General features: G+C 44.0%; 1 protein-coding gene across 1 annotated transcript in view; it reads left to right on the top strand.

The window, feature by feature from the left end:
- Positions 1 to 739: 739 nt before the first annotated feature.
- LOC139319907 (solute carrier organic anion transporter family member 1C1-like) overlaps positions 740 to 15,062 on the top strand; it is a 43,220-nt gene continuing 28,897 nt past the window's right edge. Inside the window, exons 1-5 of the mRNA XM_070947960.1 lie at positions 740 to 807; positions 7,062 to 7,181; positions 9,061 to 9,202; positions 9,509 to 9,641; positions 12,727 to 12,848. Coding sequence (XP_070804061.1) covers positions 7,071 to 7,181; positions 9,061 to 9,202; positions 9,509 to 9,641; positions 12,727 to 12,848 — 508 coding nt within the window. The 5' untranslated portion in view covers positions 740 to 807; positions 7,062 to 7,070. The remainder of the gene's footprint in view (positions 808 to 7,061; positions 7,182 to 9,060; positions 9,203 to 9,508; positions 9,642 to 12,726; positions 12,849 to 15,062) is intronic.

The following is a 15,062-nucleotide window of genomic DNA, read 5'->3' as shown; positions in this document are numbered from 1 at the left end:
ACTGAGCCATTATGCCCCTACAGAGTACTATAGTCTAGAACAATTGGTCTAGACTATAGTCTAGAACAATTTGCCCTCCATGGCCTCCTGCAGCAGTCTGACAGCTGAAAACAGGCCATGTGGAGACCTTGTGCGGCCCCCACAGGGCCCGTTTTTGGCCTTCCTGGCCTCCAGCAGCAAAGGACCAGTAACCTTCAAACCATCTGTTGAGCTTTCAAACTTTCAGTATCTTTTTGGTGCCATCACTTTCAATGGTGACCTGAAGTTGCCTTTCAGTGGTGGCAGTCGCTATATGGTGCCATGTAGCAGATATTTTCAATCCAGACCAATTTCTCTCAACCATGGCAACTTCAACTCCAAGAAACTCTGGAAGGTCTGGTTGTTGAAGTTCACGCCTCTGAAAGTTGAGGAGAAACAGTGGTCCAGGTAGATGGACACGTGTCCCTTCCCAAAGGTGCAATTCTTTCAGGCAATCATTACCATTGCAGTGCAAAGAACATCTGGTGAAAGAAGTGGGTTTTTGTTTTTCTGAAGAAGTCAACTATTTACATGGAAAGACCTGAATGCAACCGCAGGCAAAATGCCCATTTATTAACACTGCAAGTCATCGTAGTTCAACTTATAAATCGGCCCTTCTCTGGAAAGGATGGAAATAAGTGGAAAAAAAAAAAAAAACAGCGAGGGGAAAAGTTATGCAATGTCCCTCACTAATTCTCCACCTTCCAAAGGAGGCTGATCCCTAAACACGCACATGATTTGGCTGCTTGCCTCAGGAGATTGGAGAATTCAAACCTGCCAGACCGAACGGTAAGTTTTCTCCCTTTTTGGGGGGGTTGGGATCATCTCATCAGCATTGCCCTACCTTCCTTAGTCGGGTGGGAGGGTGCTTGGTGGGAATCCTTTAACACTTGGAAGATCTTGTCCTAGAAATCCCCACCTCACCCCCCCCCCCAAATAATTCTAGAACTAAAGAAGTGGTGTTTGAATGAATGGGGAAATGAGGGCATGTGATGTGATCTTTTGGCATAACTAAAGAAAAACAAATCTGCTTTTTTAGGAGGCTAATGAACGGCTGCAAAGTTTCTGAGCTTTATTTATTTTGTGTGTGTGTGTGTGTGTGTGTGTGTCTTTTAGCTTCTGCAGTCTGGCAACTGCAACATTAGTTAATAATAAATAGGCGGGATGGTTGGGTTAGAGTTGAACCACTGAAATCAAGGGATTTGAGAGTCTAAATGAAATTTGTATTGATTCTAATGCGTTTCGTAACGGAAACAGAGTAGGACCTTCTGCATCATTCCAGGTGCGGTGGCTTCTTCTTAAGGCTTGGATTCTTAAGTCCTTACATACCTAAGAAAATCTCGTTTCCCAGATCAAGTTGCTGACTCCTCATGTCAACATGTTTTCAGGGGGTAAATTCCACCTGTGGCCATTTCTGTAACCCAAGGTGAAATTGGAGATGCCAAAAGAAAAGAGAGGAGGCAATGGGCTGTGAAGCCATTTTAAAAATGAAATTGGAGGCCTCATAGAATTTAGGGATTAATGGGATTTGGGGGTTATGTGGAGCACCGGGGGTGTGGGTACAGTGACGTAAACAGCATCATGCCATTGTGAGACCGCTCTGACGCTTTTCATGGATGTGGTGACACCATATATCCGCCCAGAGTTACTCTGTGGTAAGGTGGGCAACCAATAAATTTGATAGATAGATGATAGATACAGTGTTTCCCCGAAAATAAGACCCTGTCTTATATTTTTTTGAATCCCAAAATAAGCGCTTGGCCTTATTTTCGGGGAGGTCTTATTATTTTGGGGCACGTGGAGAAAACCAGAGGAAATGGCTGCACATGCGTTTAAATATTTTTGTGGAGGGCTTATTTTTTTGGGGGGGGCTTATTTCAGCGCATGCACTCAAAAGCCCGATTGGGCTTATTATCAGGGGATGTCTTACTTTCGGGGAAACAGGATAGATAGATAGATAGATAGATAGATAGATAGATAGATAGATAGATAGATAGATAGAATAGACAGACAGACAGACAGACAGATAGATGATAGATAGACAGACAGACAGACAGATATAGATGATAGATAGATAGATAGATATAGATAGATAGATAGATAGATAGATATAGATGATAGAGATAGATAGATAGATAGATAGATAGACAGATAGATAGATAGATAGGATAGACAGACAGACAGACAGACAGACAGATAGATAGATAGATAGATAGATAGATAGATAGATAGACAGACAGATATAGATGATAGATATAGATAGATAAATAGATAGATAGATAGATAGAGATGATAGAGATAGATAGATAGATAGATAGATAGATAGATAGATAGATAGATAGATAGATACCGTGTTTGCCCCAAAATAAGACCTATCCAAAAAATAAGCCCTAGCATGTTTTATGTGCACGCTTAATATAAGCCCTCCCCCCAAAATAAGCCCTACTTAAGAGCCTGCTCAGCCAGCAGGCCATCCATTCCATCTGGTTTCTCATGGTACTGCGGCCATGAGGACCCTGCGTGGCTGCCAGCCCACCTCTTCTGTTTGTTCACAGCCATGGCACTGTGAGCAACCAGATGAAATGGGTGGCTGGGTGGCTGCACAGGCCCTTAAGTAGAGGCAGGTTGTCGGGGTGTGGATGGTGTGGCTGCGGGGCCCCTGAGGTAAGCCAGTGCAGGGTGCATGGAGTAGCACTCCTGCTTTGCCTTGTGGTCCGGCACCAGTGCGTCACTCGGCACTTGGTCTTATTCTTGGGGAAACACGGGTAGATATAAACAAACAAACAAACAAACAAACAAACAAACAAACAAACAAATGCCTATAAAAGGGATATAACATCTCCAACAGTGTGTTGCTTCTATTTCATTTTTACAAAAGCAGCAAAGTCCTGCAGACAACCACAAGTGTTATCTAGAGACCATTGCCCTCTGCAAGATCTTCAGAGCACACGATTCCGGTGACGTAGAGCTGCTCACTCCTAAAGTCCTCCTAAAGTGGGACTTTTTTCAGGTTGAGCAGTTCGAGCAACCCAAGAATTACTGGAACCATAGAGGTAGAAAGAACCATAAGGATCACCAAGTCCAGCCCTCAAAGCTTCTGAGTGACGGACACATGAAAACAACAACAGAACTTGACCTTCTGACATTTCCAACAACAAGCTCAGAAAGATATCAAGATAAATCTGAAGGAGTTTCCCCAAGAATTAAGGTAAGGAAATAAGTCTCTCTCGCACGGCGAAGAGGATTTTTGAAAAATAGAGGAGGTTGTCTTTAGCCCAGCATTAATTCAATCATCTCCAGTGAAGGAAACCTCATCCTTCTTTGTGGTCATCTGCTCCACCTTTACCCACATTTAACCAAAGCAGCTTTCCTCCCGTGTGTTCTGAAAGGGAGCAGAAACAGAACGAAATGTCTCTGTAACTCAGAAGACTCGGGAGGAGCCCGAAACCTGACAAAAATATTCCGCCTTTATCTTAAGGAGGTCAGAAGATGGATTGTCAGCCAAAGATAAAGCACAAAGTGTAGGCTGTGTTTAACAACCAAGGTTGGCCTAAAAACATTCCACGCCAGTTTGCATATTGTTTGATGTTAGCCATGTTAAACATTAGTTTAATCTGATGTGGTCCTTGGCTCAGGGCCCCAAGATGGAAGGTTGGACCATTTCATATCCACGAGGAATTTACAGAAGAAATAAACACTGGGATTGTCTGGGTGGAGAGAGAAAGAGAGAGACTCATAAAGCTAATCCTGGATTAGCTAACACAGGGATTTGATGAAAAGGAGGATCTAACTGGGGTTGGGGTTACTTTTCACCTTGGGAATCCAATACTGAGCTGTGTCCATGGAAAGCTTCCTTTGCTCACTTTGATGAAAAAGTAAGTCCCACCGAACTTTGGCTGTTTGATGGTTATAAAAAAAGGGGTGTATGACCAGGGGGTTGGACTAGAAGACCTCCAAGGTCCCTTCCAACTCTTGTTATATCTGTAATCTGTAAAGTATGGAATTTGGATAGGAATTCTTGCCGCTCACTCTGTGATTCACTTTTATGTCAGAACTGAAGTCGGCATATTTTATAGGTTTTTTTTCCTTTTCTTGAAGCGACAGATATAGGATTGTGCTATCCAGCTGCAAACCTATACATGCATTTTGAAGTTTCCTTCAAATTAAATTTGTCTCCCTGTGATTTAAGGCAGCAGTCACCAATTGGTGGTCCATGAGAAAATTTTGGTGGTCCACAGAAAAATTATTTGCATTTTTTAATATTGCACTAAACAGGGGTCCTCAAACTATGGTCCCTGGGCCGGATATGTGCAATGAATGTTTGTGTTGGTGCAGAGAGTCTCCCCCTCTGGGGTCTTTTTGTGTGGGTTGGAGGGGGGCAGAATTTCCGATTTAGGGTCTGCTTCAGCATCCTGGTGCGGGGCTTTGGGCGAAAGCTGGGGGGAAGTGCCGCTGGTGGCAAGGAGCCGGAGGGCCTTGTTCCAGTGGGACTGCCTCATGGCCTGGAACTGGCTGACCATCTCAGCCCACTGAGCCTCCAGGCGCAGGCCCCTGGCCTTGCACTCCTGCAGGTCTTCCCTCTGCTTGGAAAGCTTATGCTCGTAGTCCTGAGTGAGGTGCTTCTGCTGAGCCTCCTTCTTGGTCAGATCTAATTTGTACTGAGCTAGTTGTATTGCCAACTCTTTCTCATGATGCCTGCTTAGCTCTAACAACCAGGAGTGGCTGGCAGGAGAGGGGTGAGTAGAGGCCAGCGAGGGGTGAGTAAAGTGAGGCACCCCTCGATGTGAGTGACATCGAGTTGGCCACACCCACCCAGTCACATGACTACCTAGCCACGCCCACCCAGCTAGTCATTAGGCAGATCATATTAGTGGTCCATGGGATTTAAAATTATGAATTTAGTGGTCCCTGAGGTCTGAAAGGCTGAGGACCCCTGATTTAAGAGACACGTTCATGGAGTCTTCTTAGAAATGGTCTGTCACTGTTTTTTCCAGGATAGGTTTTTCCCCCCAACTTCCTGGTGTTGCCTTCATCTCTATGGTTTCTTAATGGTCTCTCATTAGGATCGACTCTACTTGGCTTCCAAGGTCAGCCAGGTAATCATCCATGGAATTCAGTGGACAGACAGTTGATGCTCCCACATTCCTAATGCCTTAAGCCCTATCCTACTACGTTTTTGCAATGTTCAAACTGGGAAGATATACATGTAGGCCGGGAAGAAATAAATGTAATTCCCAAGATTCAACATGATTGATCTGCTTGTCTAAGGCTGCAAAAAAGTTCATTCACATTTGGTATCCTTCCTTCCTTCCTTCCTTCCTTCCTTCCTTCCTTCCTTCCTTCCTTCCTTCCTTCCTTCCTCCCTCCCTCCCTCCCTTCCTTCCTTTCCATTCCACCCCATCTCATCCCACCCTACCCTACCCTACCCTACCCTACCCTACCCTACCCTACCCTACCCTACCCTACCCTACCCTACTCTTCCGTGACATACAGTGGTCAGTATGAAAAGATGCTATTTTAATCATCTAGTACAAGCAATGCTCATCCTGGGGTGGGCAACCTAAGGACCATAGCTAGCCTTTGAGTTGTGAGCTGGGGCATTGTTGCACAACGTCTTCGCTTACTTTGAATTAGTGTTGATTTTAACATAGCTTCTTTTTCTTTTTCTTCTTGTGCCATATCCGCCATTGGATGTTGGCGATCATATTGGCAATCCTATTTTTGTCAACAGCCACATGAAAAAGTGCTGCTGAGTTTTGTCCAAACCAGACCCTTAGGTTTTGAAGCCATGATGTTCTTCTTTTGCCTGGATCTCGGTCACCTTCAATCTTTCCCTGGAGGATTAAGTGAAGGATGCCCTATTTTTCTGGGTGTCGCATCACATGTCTAACATAGCTAGTATACTTAATTATTTAGCACATTCTTCACATTAATAGTTATAAATTAGGAGCAATTTGTTGTGGGAATGGAGTGGGTCGCCCTCCAAAGTTCTTTAAAACTGCATACAGTCAAGGAGAATATCGTAGCTATTCATCTGTAATATAGGGATTCTAATTTGCTGTCAATTCATATATATAATTTTCTCTGTGTAATTGCTTGTTATTGTTCTGCTTACAAGACATTAAGTCATCTTCTTGGTTTTGTACTTAAAATAAACCTGTTGAACAATATGACTGAAGTCTACATGCAGATTAGCACCTTTTTAAAATAACTTTTATTTTAAAAAATTCACATAAGTAATACAGAAACATGAAATGATATAGAGTGAAATTAAAACAAAAAGAAAGATAAAAGAAGAAGTAGGAAAGACAGTGCTGGAGGGAAAAGCAAAAAGAAAAGTATATCTATATATACACCAAATTTATATTTGCTGGTAAAAAAATAAAGGGAAACTAGCATAGATCAATTTCAAGCTATTTAGCTCTCATCAGCTAGACATAACCTTACTCGGATTCGAACTTGGGCTGCCTGCATATTAGGCAGTTGTATTAACCTCTGAGCCACAAGTTCGTCGTGAATGTGACTGCTTGAGGGCTTCTGGATTGGAGCTGAAAGGCGAAAGCGAAGCAGTTTGCTCCCTCCCATATTGGGGTAGACCAGTTGCTTCGTTGGAAAAACACTTAATCTCTCCCCTGCCTCAAGATGATAAAGGGAGGAGAACTTGTGGCTCAGAGGTTAATACAACTGCCTAATATGCAGGCAGCCCAAGTTCAAATTACCTCTCCTCCCTCTTTAAAGTTACAACATGGTTCTGTTTGTAGACTAATATCACTTAAGCCTAGGAGAAAGAAGGTTGAGGATTAAAAAAAAAAGAATAGGTGTTGAAAGCAATGCGATATTATGGAAATACAGGGTTTAGGGGAAGACTAGATTTTTATCATGGTATTTGCGATTGTAGGATTAACTTTTGAGTTTAGGATTAGGCCTTTAGGACAGAAATTCCCAATCAGAATAACAGAATAACAAAGCTGGAAGAAGTTGGAATCTAGACATTTCGGTTCTATTTTGGCCACCAAACAGAAAAGTCTGTGTTCTCAGTTTAGATCAATACCATGGATGGAAAAACAGCCTCACAGCAAGCAAAAGAAAATCCGTTTGTCCTGGATAAAACCTTTGGATCACATCCTACCAAGGTGACATCTCTCTCTATTTCCCAATTAAAGGTAATATAGCTTTCCCCCTTCCTCCCTCCAATTTTCGCTTCAATGAATCCCTGAGCTGCATCCCACAAAGGCTACTCTTCTTTCTATTCTGAAATTGAATAGCTTCCCATTTTCTCTGCAATAAATCCTCAGGTGACATCCAGTGAAGGCTACACACACCCTTTCTGTTTCAAAGCTAAAAGCCATCGCTCGGCCGCTTTCCTTGGAGAGTTGGAAAATATTCATACGATTCATGCTTAAAATCACAGGGTAAAAACTACAGTAGCAAAAAGGCCAAAGTCTGTCAGTGCCTTTTCCAACTAAATAACCCATGTTACAAGTTCCAATGGCCAAGCTCCCCTGTCATTGGATTTTGGGTGATGGTTCACATTTAACAGCCTTTTTTGCAGGATCCATGCAACACGACTGTAATTTATAACATACTTTGCTGGAAATTGGCATTTACAAAAAAAAACACCGCTTGTGGACAATGGATTCACTTAATGACTGAGGTCTTTGCTTTAGGAACACTGTGTTTGCTTTATGACCGCTGCTTTCAGTTAATGACTGCCACAAAAAAAAAAGGTTGTGTATGATCAGGCACAGTCCCCTGATGTCCTGCTTAATGGCGATCATGACTGATAATCATAATTACGAGGTCAGTTGTGGTCGTGCGTTGAGGACTACCAAGAGCCTTGGTAATACAGTGGTTTAATGCACCCTGTTATTAACACAGCTGCCTGCAATTTCTGCAGGTTCGAATCTCACCAGGCTCAAGGTTGACTCAGCCTTCCATCCTTTCTAAGGTAGGTAAAATGAGGACCCGGATTGTGGGGGCAATAAGCTGACTTTGTATAAATATACAAAAGGATGAAGGCTATTGCTTAACGCACTGTAAGCCGCCCTGAGTTTCCGGAGAAGGGCGGCATATAAATCAAATTAAAAAAAAAAATATCAGTCCAACCTATGTGATTGTTCTAGGAAAAGCTGTTTGTAGTTTCCCACTTTTGGGAGGATTGGGGGATGCAAGGCCCTTCTTGGTGACAGCAATAGTTTTTTAGAGCAGCCTCCTGGTGGAATGCGGTGGCTCAGTGGCTAAGATGGTGAGCTTGTCAATCGAAAGGTTGGCAGTTCAGCGGTTCGAATCCCTAGTGCCGCGTAACGGAGTGAGCTCCCGTTACTTGTCCCAGCTTCTATCAACCTAGCAGTTCGAAAGCACGTAAAAAATGCAAGTAGAAAAATAGGGACCACCTTTGGTGGGAAGGTAACAGTGTTCCATGCGCCTTTGGCATTTAGTCATGCTGGCCACATGACCATGGAGACGTCTTCAGACAGCGCTGGCTCTTCGGCTTTGAAACGGAGATGAGCACCGCCCCCTAGAGTCAGGAATGACTAGCACACATGTGCAAGGGGAACCTTTGCCGTTACCTGGTGGAAATTAGGTTATGTCTACCTAACTATGGTCTGCAAACAACTTAGTGCTCTTTTGCCCTCTTTTGCCTTGAAAGAGTGCGTATTGTTTATTTTATTTTTCAATTTTTAATTTTTACCATGGGCATTTCACTTACCTGTGGACCTTTGGAGAGTAAGCATTAGTAAAAATGCTCCATAACAGGGGTGTCAAACTCAAGGCCCGGGGAGCTTGGGAGCCCGTTTTCGCTGGCAGACCGCTTGGGCCACCAAGGCACCCCTGACACGAGTGAGGTTGAGCTGGCCACTTCACCCTGACCACATCCACCCTGCCCCCACCCCACGAGGTCAAATACAACCCTGATGTGGCCCTCAATGACATTGAGTTTGACACCCCTGCTCTATAACGTTAGCGTTATGAGATGCCTCTAGCACCTTTTAGCAATGTCTCCTTTGCCAGCTCACTATTTTATCTCTGTTTCCATCTTAGATATTTCTTGGAGCACTGGCATTTTCTTTTTTTGCCAAAGCTTTTTCAGGAAGCTACATGAAGAGCATGATGACTCAAATCGAGCGGAGATTCGAGATCTCATCGTCTGTGGTTGGCTTGATCGACGGAAGCTTTGAGATAGGTAGGTTGACTCATTCTGGGGTGCAGAGGTTGCAGCTGGGCCATAGAAGTAGGGGTGAAATCCACTTACCTTCGCTACCGGTTTGCAAATGGGAGCGTGCGTGTGCGTGTGCTCACTTTGCTCAATCGTGACACCTCTGCACATGAGCAGGACCTTCTGTGATGATGTCCGGGTGGGTGGGAGGAGCTTCCCGTTGCCGGCGCTACAGGTTCGCCCAAGCCAGATAGAACTGGCTGCATTTCACCATTGCATAGAAGGTCTTCCTTTTCCCAGAGAGGGCTGTTAATGTCTCTTCTTCTGATTCAGGAAACTTATTGGTAATGGTTCTGGTGAGTTATCTTGGACCACGAGTTCACCGCCCAAAGGTGATTGCAACAGGTTGTCTAATTATGACCTTGGGATCCTTTCTATCGGTGATACCACACTTCATCATGGGACGGTAAGTGATGTTTGTTTGACTTGATTTCTACCTTGAAAGCTACAGCCGGAATACCTGAGTTAATCTGAGGATCAGTTGGCTGTTGTTTTTGTTGATTCTTTCCCTTTTAGGTGAATTGTGGTGTGACTTGTTGTACAAATCCAGCCTGTTGGATTACTTTCTAATTAAAGACAGCATGTGCTTTGTTTGTTTCCTGGAATAACTCGCTTTCTTATTTTGCAAAATTCAATCAATCATAAAGTAAACAGGGCAGGATTTGTACAAAATGGTAAAATACACACTAAGCCTAATCAAGGACTAACCAGAGTTAGTAGAACCAATCAGGTTTCTAGGTCTTTAATAAATCTTTAATGGACCTGTTATATTGTGAATACAGTTATAATATGATAAAAAGGAAAGGGAAAGGTTCCCCTTGCACATATGTGCTAGTCATTCCCAACTCTAGGGGGCGGTGCTCATCTTCATTTCAAAGCCGAAGACCAGCGCTGTCCGAAGACGTCTCCATGGTCATGGGCTGGCATGACTCAATGCCAAAGGCACACGAAACGCTGTTCCCTTCCCACCAAAGGTGGTCCCTATTTTTCTACTTGCATTTTTTACGTGCTTTCAAACTGCTAGGTTGGCAGAAGCTGGGACAAGTAACGGGAGCTCATCCCATTATGCGGCACTAGGGATTCGAACCGCTGAACTGCCGACCTTTCGATCGACAAGCTCAACATCTTAGCCACTGAGCCACCGGGTCCCTTTTATATAAATAAATTTTATATAATATGATAGGAGCCAGGAAATAGATAAACCCAGTACTGAAATTAAATGGATGATATGAATGTAGCCATACTGAGGCTTCTGTCGAAGATGAATGGGTATGGCACATCTCATAGCTCCCATTGTTCTCCAGTGGTCTAGTGGTTAAGGCACTAGGCTAGAAAGTGGAAGATCGTCAGTTCAAGTCCCCCCTTCACCAAGAAAACCAGCTTTGGAAAAGTTCCTCTCTCTCTCTCTCAGCCCAATCCACTCACAGGGTTGTTGTGAGGAAAATAGAAAGAGGAAGGTATGTTGGATACCCTCACCGCCTTGAGTTATTTGTAAAAATAATAAAGGCAGGATATAAATAAATAAGTAAATACTTATTCACTACTTTCAGATAAGCTATGTTCTGCACAGCATAGAAAAAGACTAAGAAACCACAAGAAAGCATAATAAATGAAGGATAGGAACCAAGAGCTTTTAAGTTCATTAAGTAATATTCAAATTACACCAACATCATTCACTATTCAGTATGTTTCCTTCTCTTTCTATCCTTGGAAAACATCATTTCTTTCCCTATAGGCATACACCACTTCATGGAGTACCTTTGATTCTTTAAACTTCTCACCTCTGCCTTTCTGATGATCTCATCAACACTCCCTGGGCATGAAGTTCTTGTTCTGTTCCTTTCCTTAAACCAGTCTCTCTTCTTTCATATCTTTGTTTATTGCTGTCTAATATGAGAAATTCCAAGGGGTCCATGTCAGTGGTGGGTTCCTCCCGGTTTGGTTCGGTTCGGCTGAGCTGGTAGCGTTGACAATATGACATCACCGAACTGGTTCTCCCTCCCGCCCTCCCACCCCTCCACCCACCCATGTTATTCTTACCTTTTATTTGGCCCCACCCCCAATCTATTGCTGCCTCCTGAGTCCCAGCTGATGACTAGAGGGAAAAAAACTGTTTAAACTCTTGCCGCGGGGCTTCAAAGGGCCGTCCTACAGCTGATCAGTGTTAAAAGCAAACAAATGAGTCGGGTCGTAAGTGTGAGGACTGGTCATAAATGCGAGGACCTTCCAGAAATGACACTGACCAGCTAGCCACGGCCACCTAGTCACATGACCTCCAAGCCACACCCACAAAATAAGCCACGCCCACAGAACCAGTAGTAAAAAAAAATTAGAACCCACCCCTGGTCCATGTGGAAGAAGATAAAAACTGATTTGAGGTGGTCTCAACTCAAATTTGAGGCCTACACCATGGCCACCTTTGGATGGATGGATGGATGGATGGATGGATGGATGGATGGATGGATGGATGCCAAGGTGGGATTCAGCCAGTTTGGACCGGTTTGGGTGAAGCTGGTAGTTGCGACCTGAGGGTGGCCCCCACCCATCCACCCTGGTGCTATGCCATCCTACTTAGTCGCGTTTCTAAGCCGCATGCATGCGTGCAAGCCACACGCACGAGCAAAGCACATGCGCAGAAGCACACTCGCATTTTCAGTGCTGGGCGAATCGGTTGTTAATTCATGTGCCACCCACCTCTGGATGGATGGATGATGGATGATTGGATAGATGGATGGTTGGGTGGGTGATTGATGGATAGATTGTTTTGTTTTATGTAATCCACTGGATCATAAAGAATGGTGCCTGTGGAAGGGAGGTCAGTGTCAGCAAGACTCTGGGTGGCGTGATGCAGGACAAGCCCAGCTTTCTTTGAAGATATGTACAATGTCAGTCTATATGCCAATGGGTAGAGGGCTTTTCTCGTGATGCCCGGTCTGCCATTTTGACAATTTCAACTCCCCCCAATCTCCATGGATGCTGCTGATCATGAAAAGGAAATGAACTGGGTTTCTACAAGAGTGTGACACATGCATACTTAGACTCATATTTACCATAAGTTTGAAAGTGACTTAGCAACCACTAGATCTATAAGTGTATATTCAACTGTTGTGTAAATATAGGCAGACAGTGTGCTAAGAGGCCAGAATGTTGGATCAGGAGCAGAGTATCTATTTTAAACCTTCTTTCACATACACACCCAAACCGCAGAATTTAATTCATTTGATATTGTTCCTCCTGAAAAAATAACGTAGGAGGAAGTCCCACATAGTATGTAGAGTAGAATCTAGGGGAACATCAAAAACAAAATACTTTTTCTATCTCAGATCTGTTTGGACATGTTATACGAGCACAATAATTAAGTTTGGTTTTCCTGGGTTTTGCATGTGCAGTCAACCCAAACCACTTATCCACCCACCCACCATCTTTCTCAAATAATGATGGAAGGAAAAGTCTAACTTTCCAGTACCATAATCCTGGCTTTTTTTCTGCAGTTACAATTACAAAAGTATCACGGTTTCCTTGGCCAATTCATCTACAAGTGTTTCAGCTTGTACGTCACTATCTCCCCATCACTACACTCTTGCCGAAACTTCCCACAACACAACGATGGCCGGTAAGTAAAAAATTTCCAGTGGCCTTGGGCCTTTGTAGTGGTGGGAGAGGAGCAGTGGTGGGTTGCCCCTGGCTCAGACCGGTTCGCAAGAACCGGTAGTAAAACCGGCGGGAGGTTCCGCCCACTGACCCAGACATCATCAAAGTTGATCTGCACATGTGCAGAAGCTTATGCATGCGTAGAAGAGCGCACCCGCTCAGGCAGGATACAAACCGGTAGTAAAGGTAAGTAGAACCCACCTCTAGGGGGGAGCCTTGCTTTATCTAGCAGGGATGGGGAACTATGGCCCTTTTATGACCGGTGGAGTTCAACTCCCAGAATTCCTGAGAATGGCTGGCTCAGGAATTCTGGGAGTTGAAGTCTACAAGTCATAAAGGGGCCATCGTTCCTCCCCCCCCTCTGAAAAGAGTGAGCACTAAGGTGTTAAATATCCACATGGAAGTCTGGAAAAATTACCTCATTCTTTACATTTGTAATACCGTAAATCTACTCTTCAGATGGTTCACATGTTGTCCTTGTTTGCCTAGCAATCCATACCATGATTTTCCAGTTTGATCAGGGTGTGTGTGTGTTTGCCCTTACAAATCAGAGTAAACTTTCTTATTTAGAGTGGGCTCATTAAAAACTCAAGATATGAAATAAACACTCTTAGGTTTAAGGACGTAATCTGAGAAAGCCTCGGAAGCCATATTGGACTTGATAGGTTTCTTGAAATGAAACAAGCGGATGAGGTCAAATCAGTGGTGAAATCCAATTTTTTTTACTACCGGTTCTGTGGGCGTGGCTTGGTGGGCATGATGTGGCTTGGTGGGCGTGGCAGGGGAAGGATACTGCAAAATCCCCATTCCCACTGCACTCCTGGGGGAAGGATACTGCAAAATCTCCATTCCCACCCCACTCCTAGGGGAAGGGTATTGCAAAATCTCCATTCCGACCTCACTCTGGGGCCAGCCAGAGGTGGTATTTGCCGGTTCTCTGAACTACTCAAAATTTCCGCTACCGGTTCTCCAGAACCTGTCAGAACCTGCTGGATTTCACCCCTGGGTTAAATTATTTGTCCCTTGAGAGAAATTAGTGGCAGTCTTCTAGGCTAAAATAGATGAAGCTAAAACATATGAAGAACGGTTGCAGGAACTGAGTATGTCTAGTTTAATGAAAAGAAGGACTAGGGGAGACATGATAGCAGTCTTCCAATATCTCAGGGGCTGCCACAAAGAAGAGGAAGTCAAGCTATTCTCCAAAGCACCTGAGGGCAGGACAAGAAGCAATGGATGGAAACTAATCAAGGGGGAGAACCAACCGAGAAATAAGGAGAAATTTCCTGACAGAACAATTAATCAATGGAATGATTTGCCTCCAAAAGTTGTGGACGCTCCAACACTGGAGGTTTTGAAGAAGAGATTGGACAACATTTGTCTGAAATGGTATAAGGTTTCCTGCTTGAGCAGGGGGTTGGACTAGAAGACCTCCAAGGTCCCTTCCAATGTTATTCTCCCTCAAAGTTACTTGTACCTGTTACTGGGGGTGTGGGGAGAGGAGATGATACTTACTGAGGACTTGTTGAGGAAGTGTTTCTCCCACCATCCATAAAAACTATCTCAGGTTTAAGAGTTCGCTTTTGCAATTGTTATCACCCTTGCTTGAAGAATTCACCCATATCACAAGAGCTAGAAACTTGTCTTAGAGTAGACATTGGCTTGCAAGGCTTGGAATTGGTGAAGTTGAACCTGCCTGCTACAGGCAGGTAGTCCTTGATTTAAAACCATTCATTTAGTGACTGTTTAAAATGACAACAGCGCTGAAAAAAGTGGCTTACCATCAATTCTCACACTTATGACCATCGTGGCATCCTCACAGTCAAGATTCATGTGCTTGGCAACTGGCGTGTATTTACAACAGTTGCAGTGTCCCAAGTCATGTGATTATCATTTGCGACCTTCACAGCTAATTTCCAACAGGCAAAGTCAATGGGGGAGGTTGGACGAGCTGCGGTGGCGCAGTGGTTAGAATGCAGTACTGCAGGCTACTTCTGCTGACTGCCGGTTGCCTGCAATTTGGCAGTTCGAGTCTCACCAGGCTCAAGGTTGACTCAGCTTTCCATCCTTCCGCGGTCGGTAAAAATAAGGACCCAGATTGTTGGGTGCAATATGCTGACTTTATAAACTGCTTAGAGAGGGCTGTAAAAGCACTGTGAAGCGGTATATAAGTTTAAGT

The sequence above is a fragment of the Pituophis catenifer genome, unplaced genomic scaffold (genome assembly GCF_029215685.1).
Source record: "Pituophis catenifer annectens isolate HBS135680 unplaced genomic scaffold, rPitCat1.0.hap2 SCAF_7, whole genome shotgun sequence".
In the NCBI taxonomy this organism is placed as follows: Eukaryota; Metazoa; Chordata; class Lepidosauria; order Squamata; family Colubridae; genus Pituophis; species Pituophis catenifer.
This window is presented reverse-complemented; position numbering and strand designations above follow the sequence as displayed.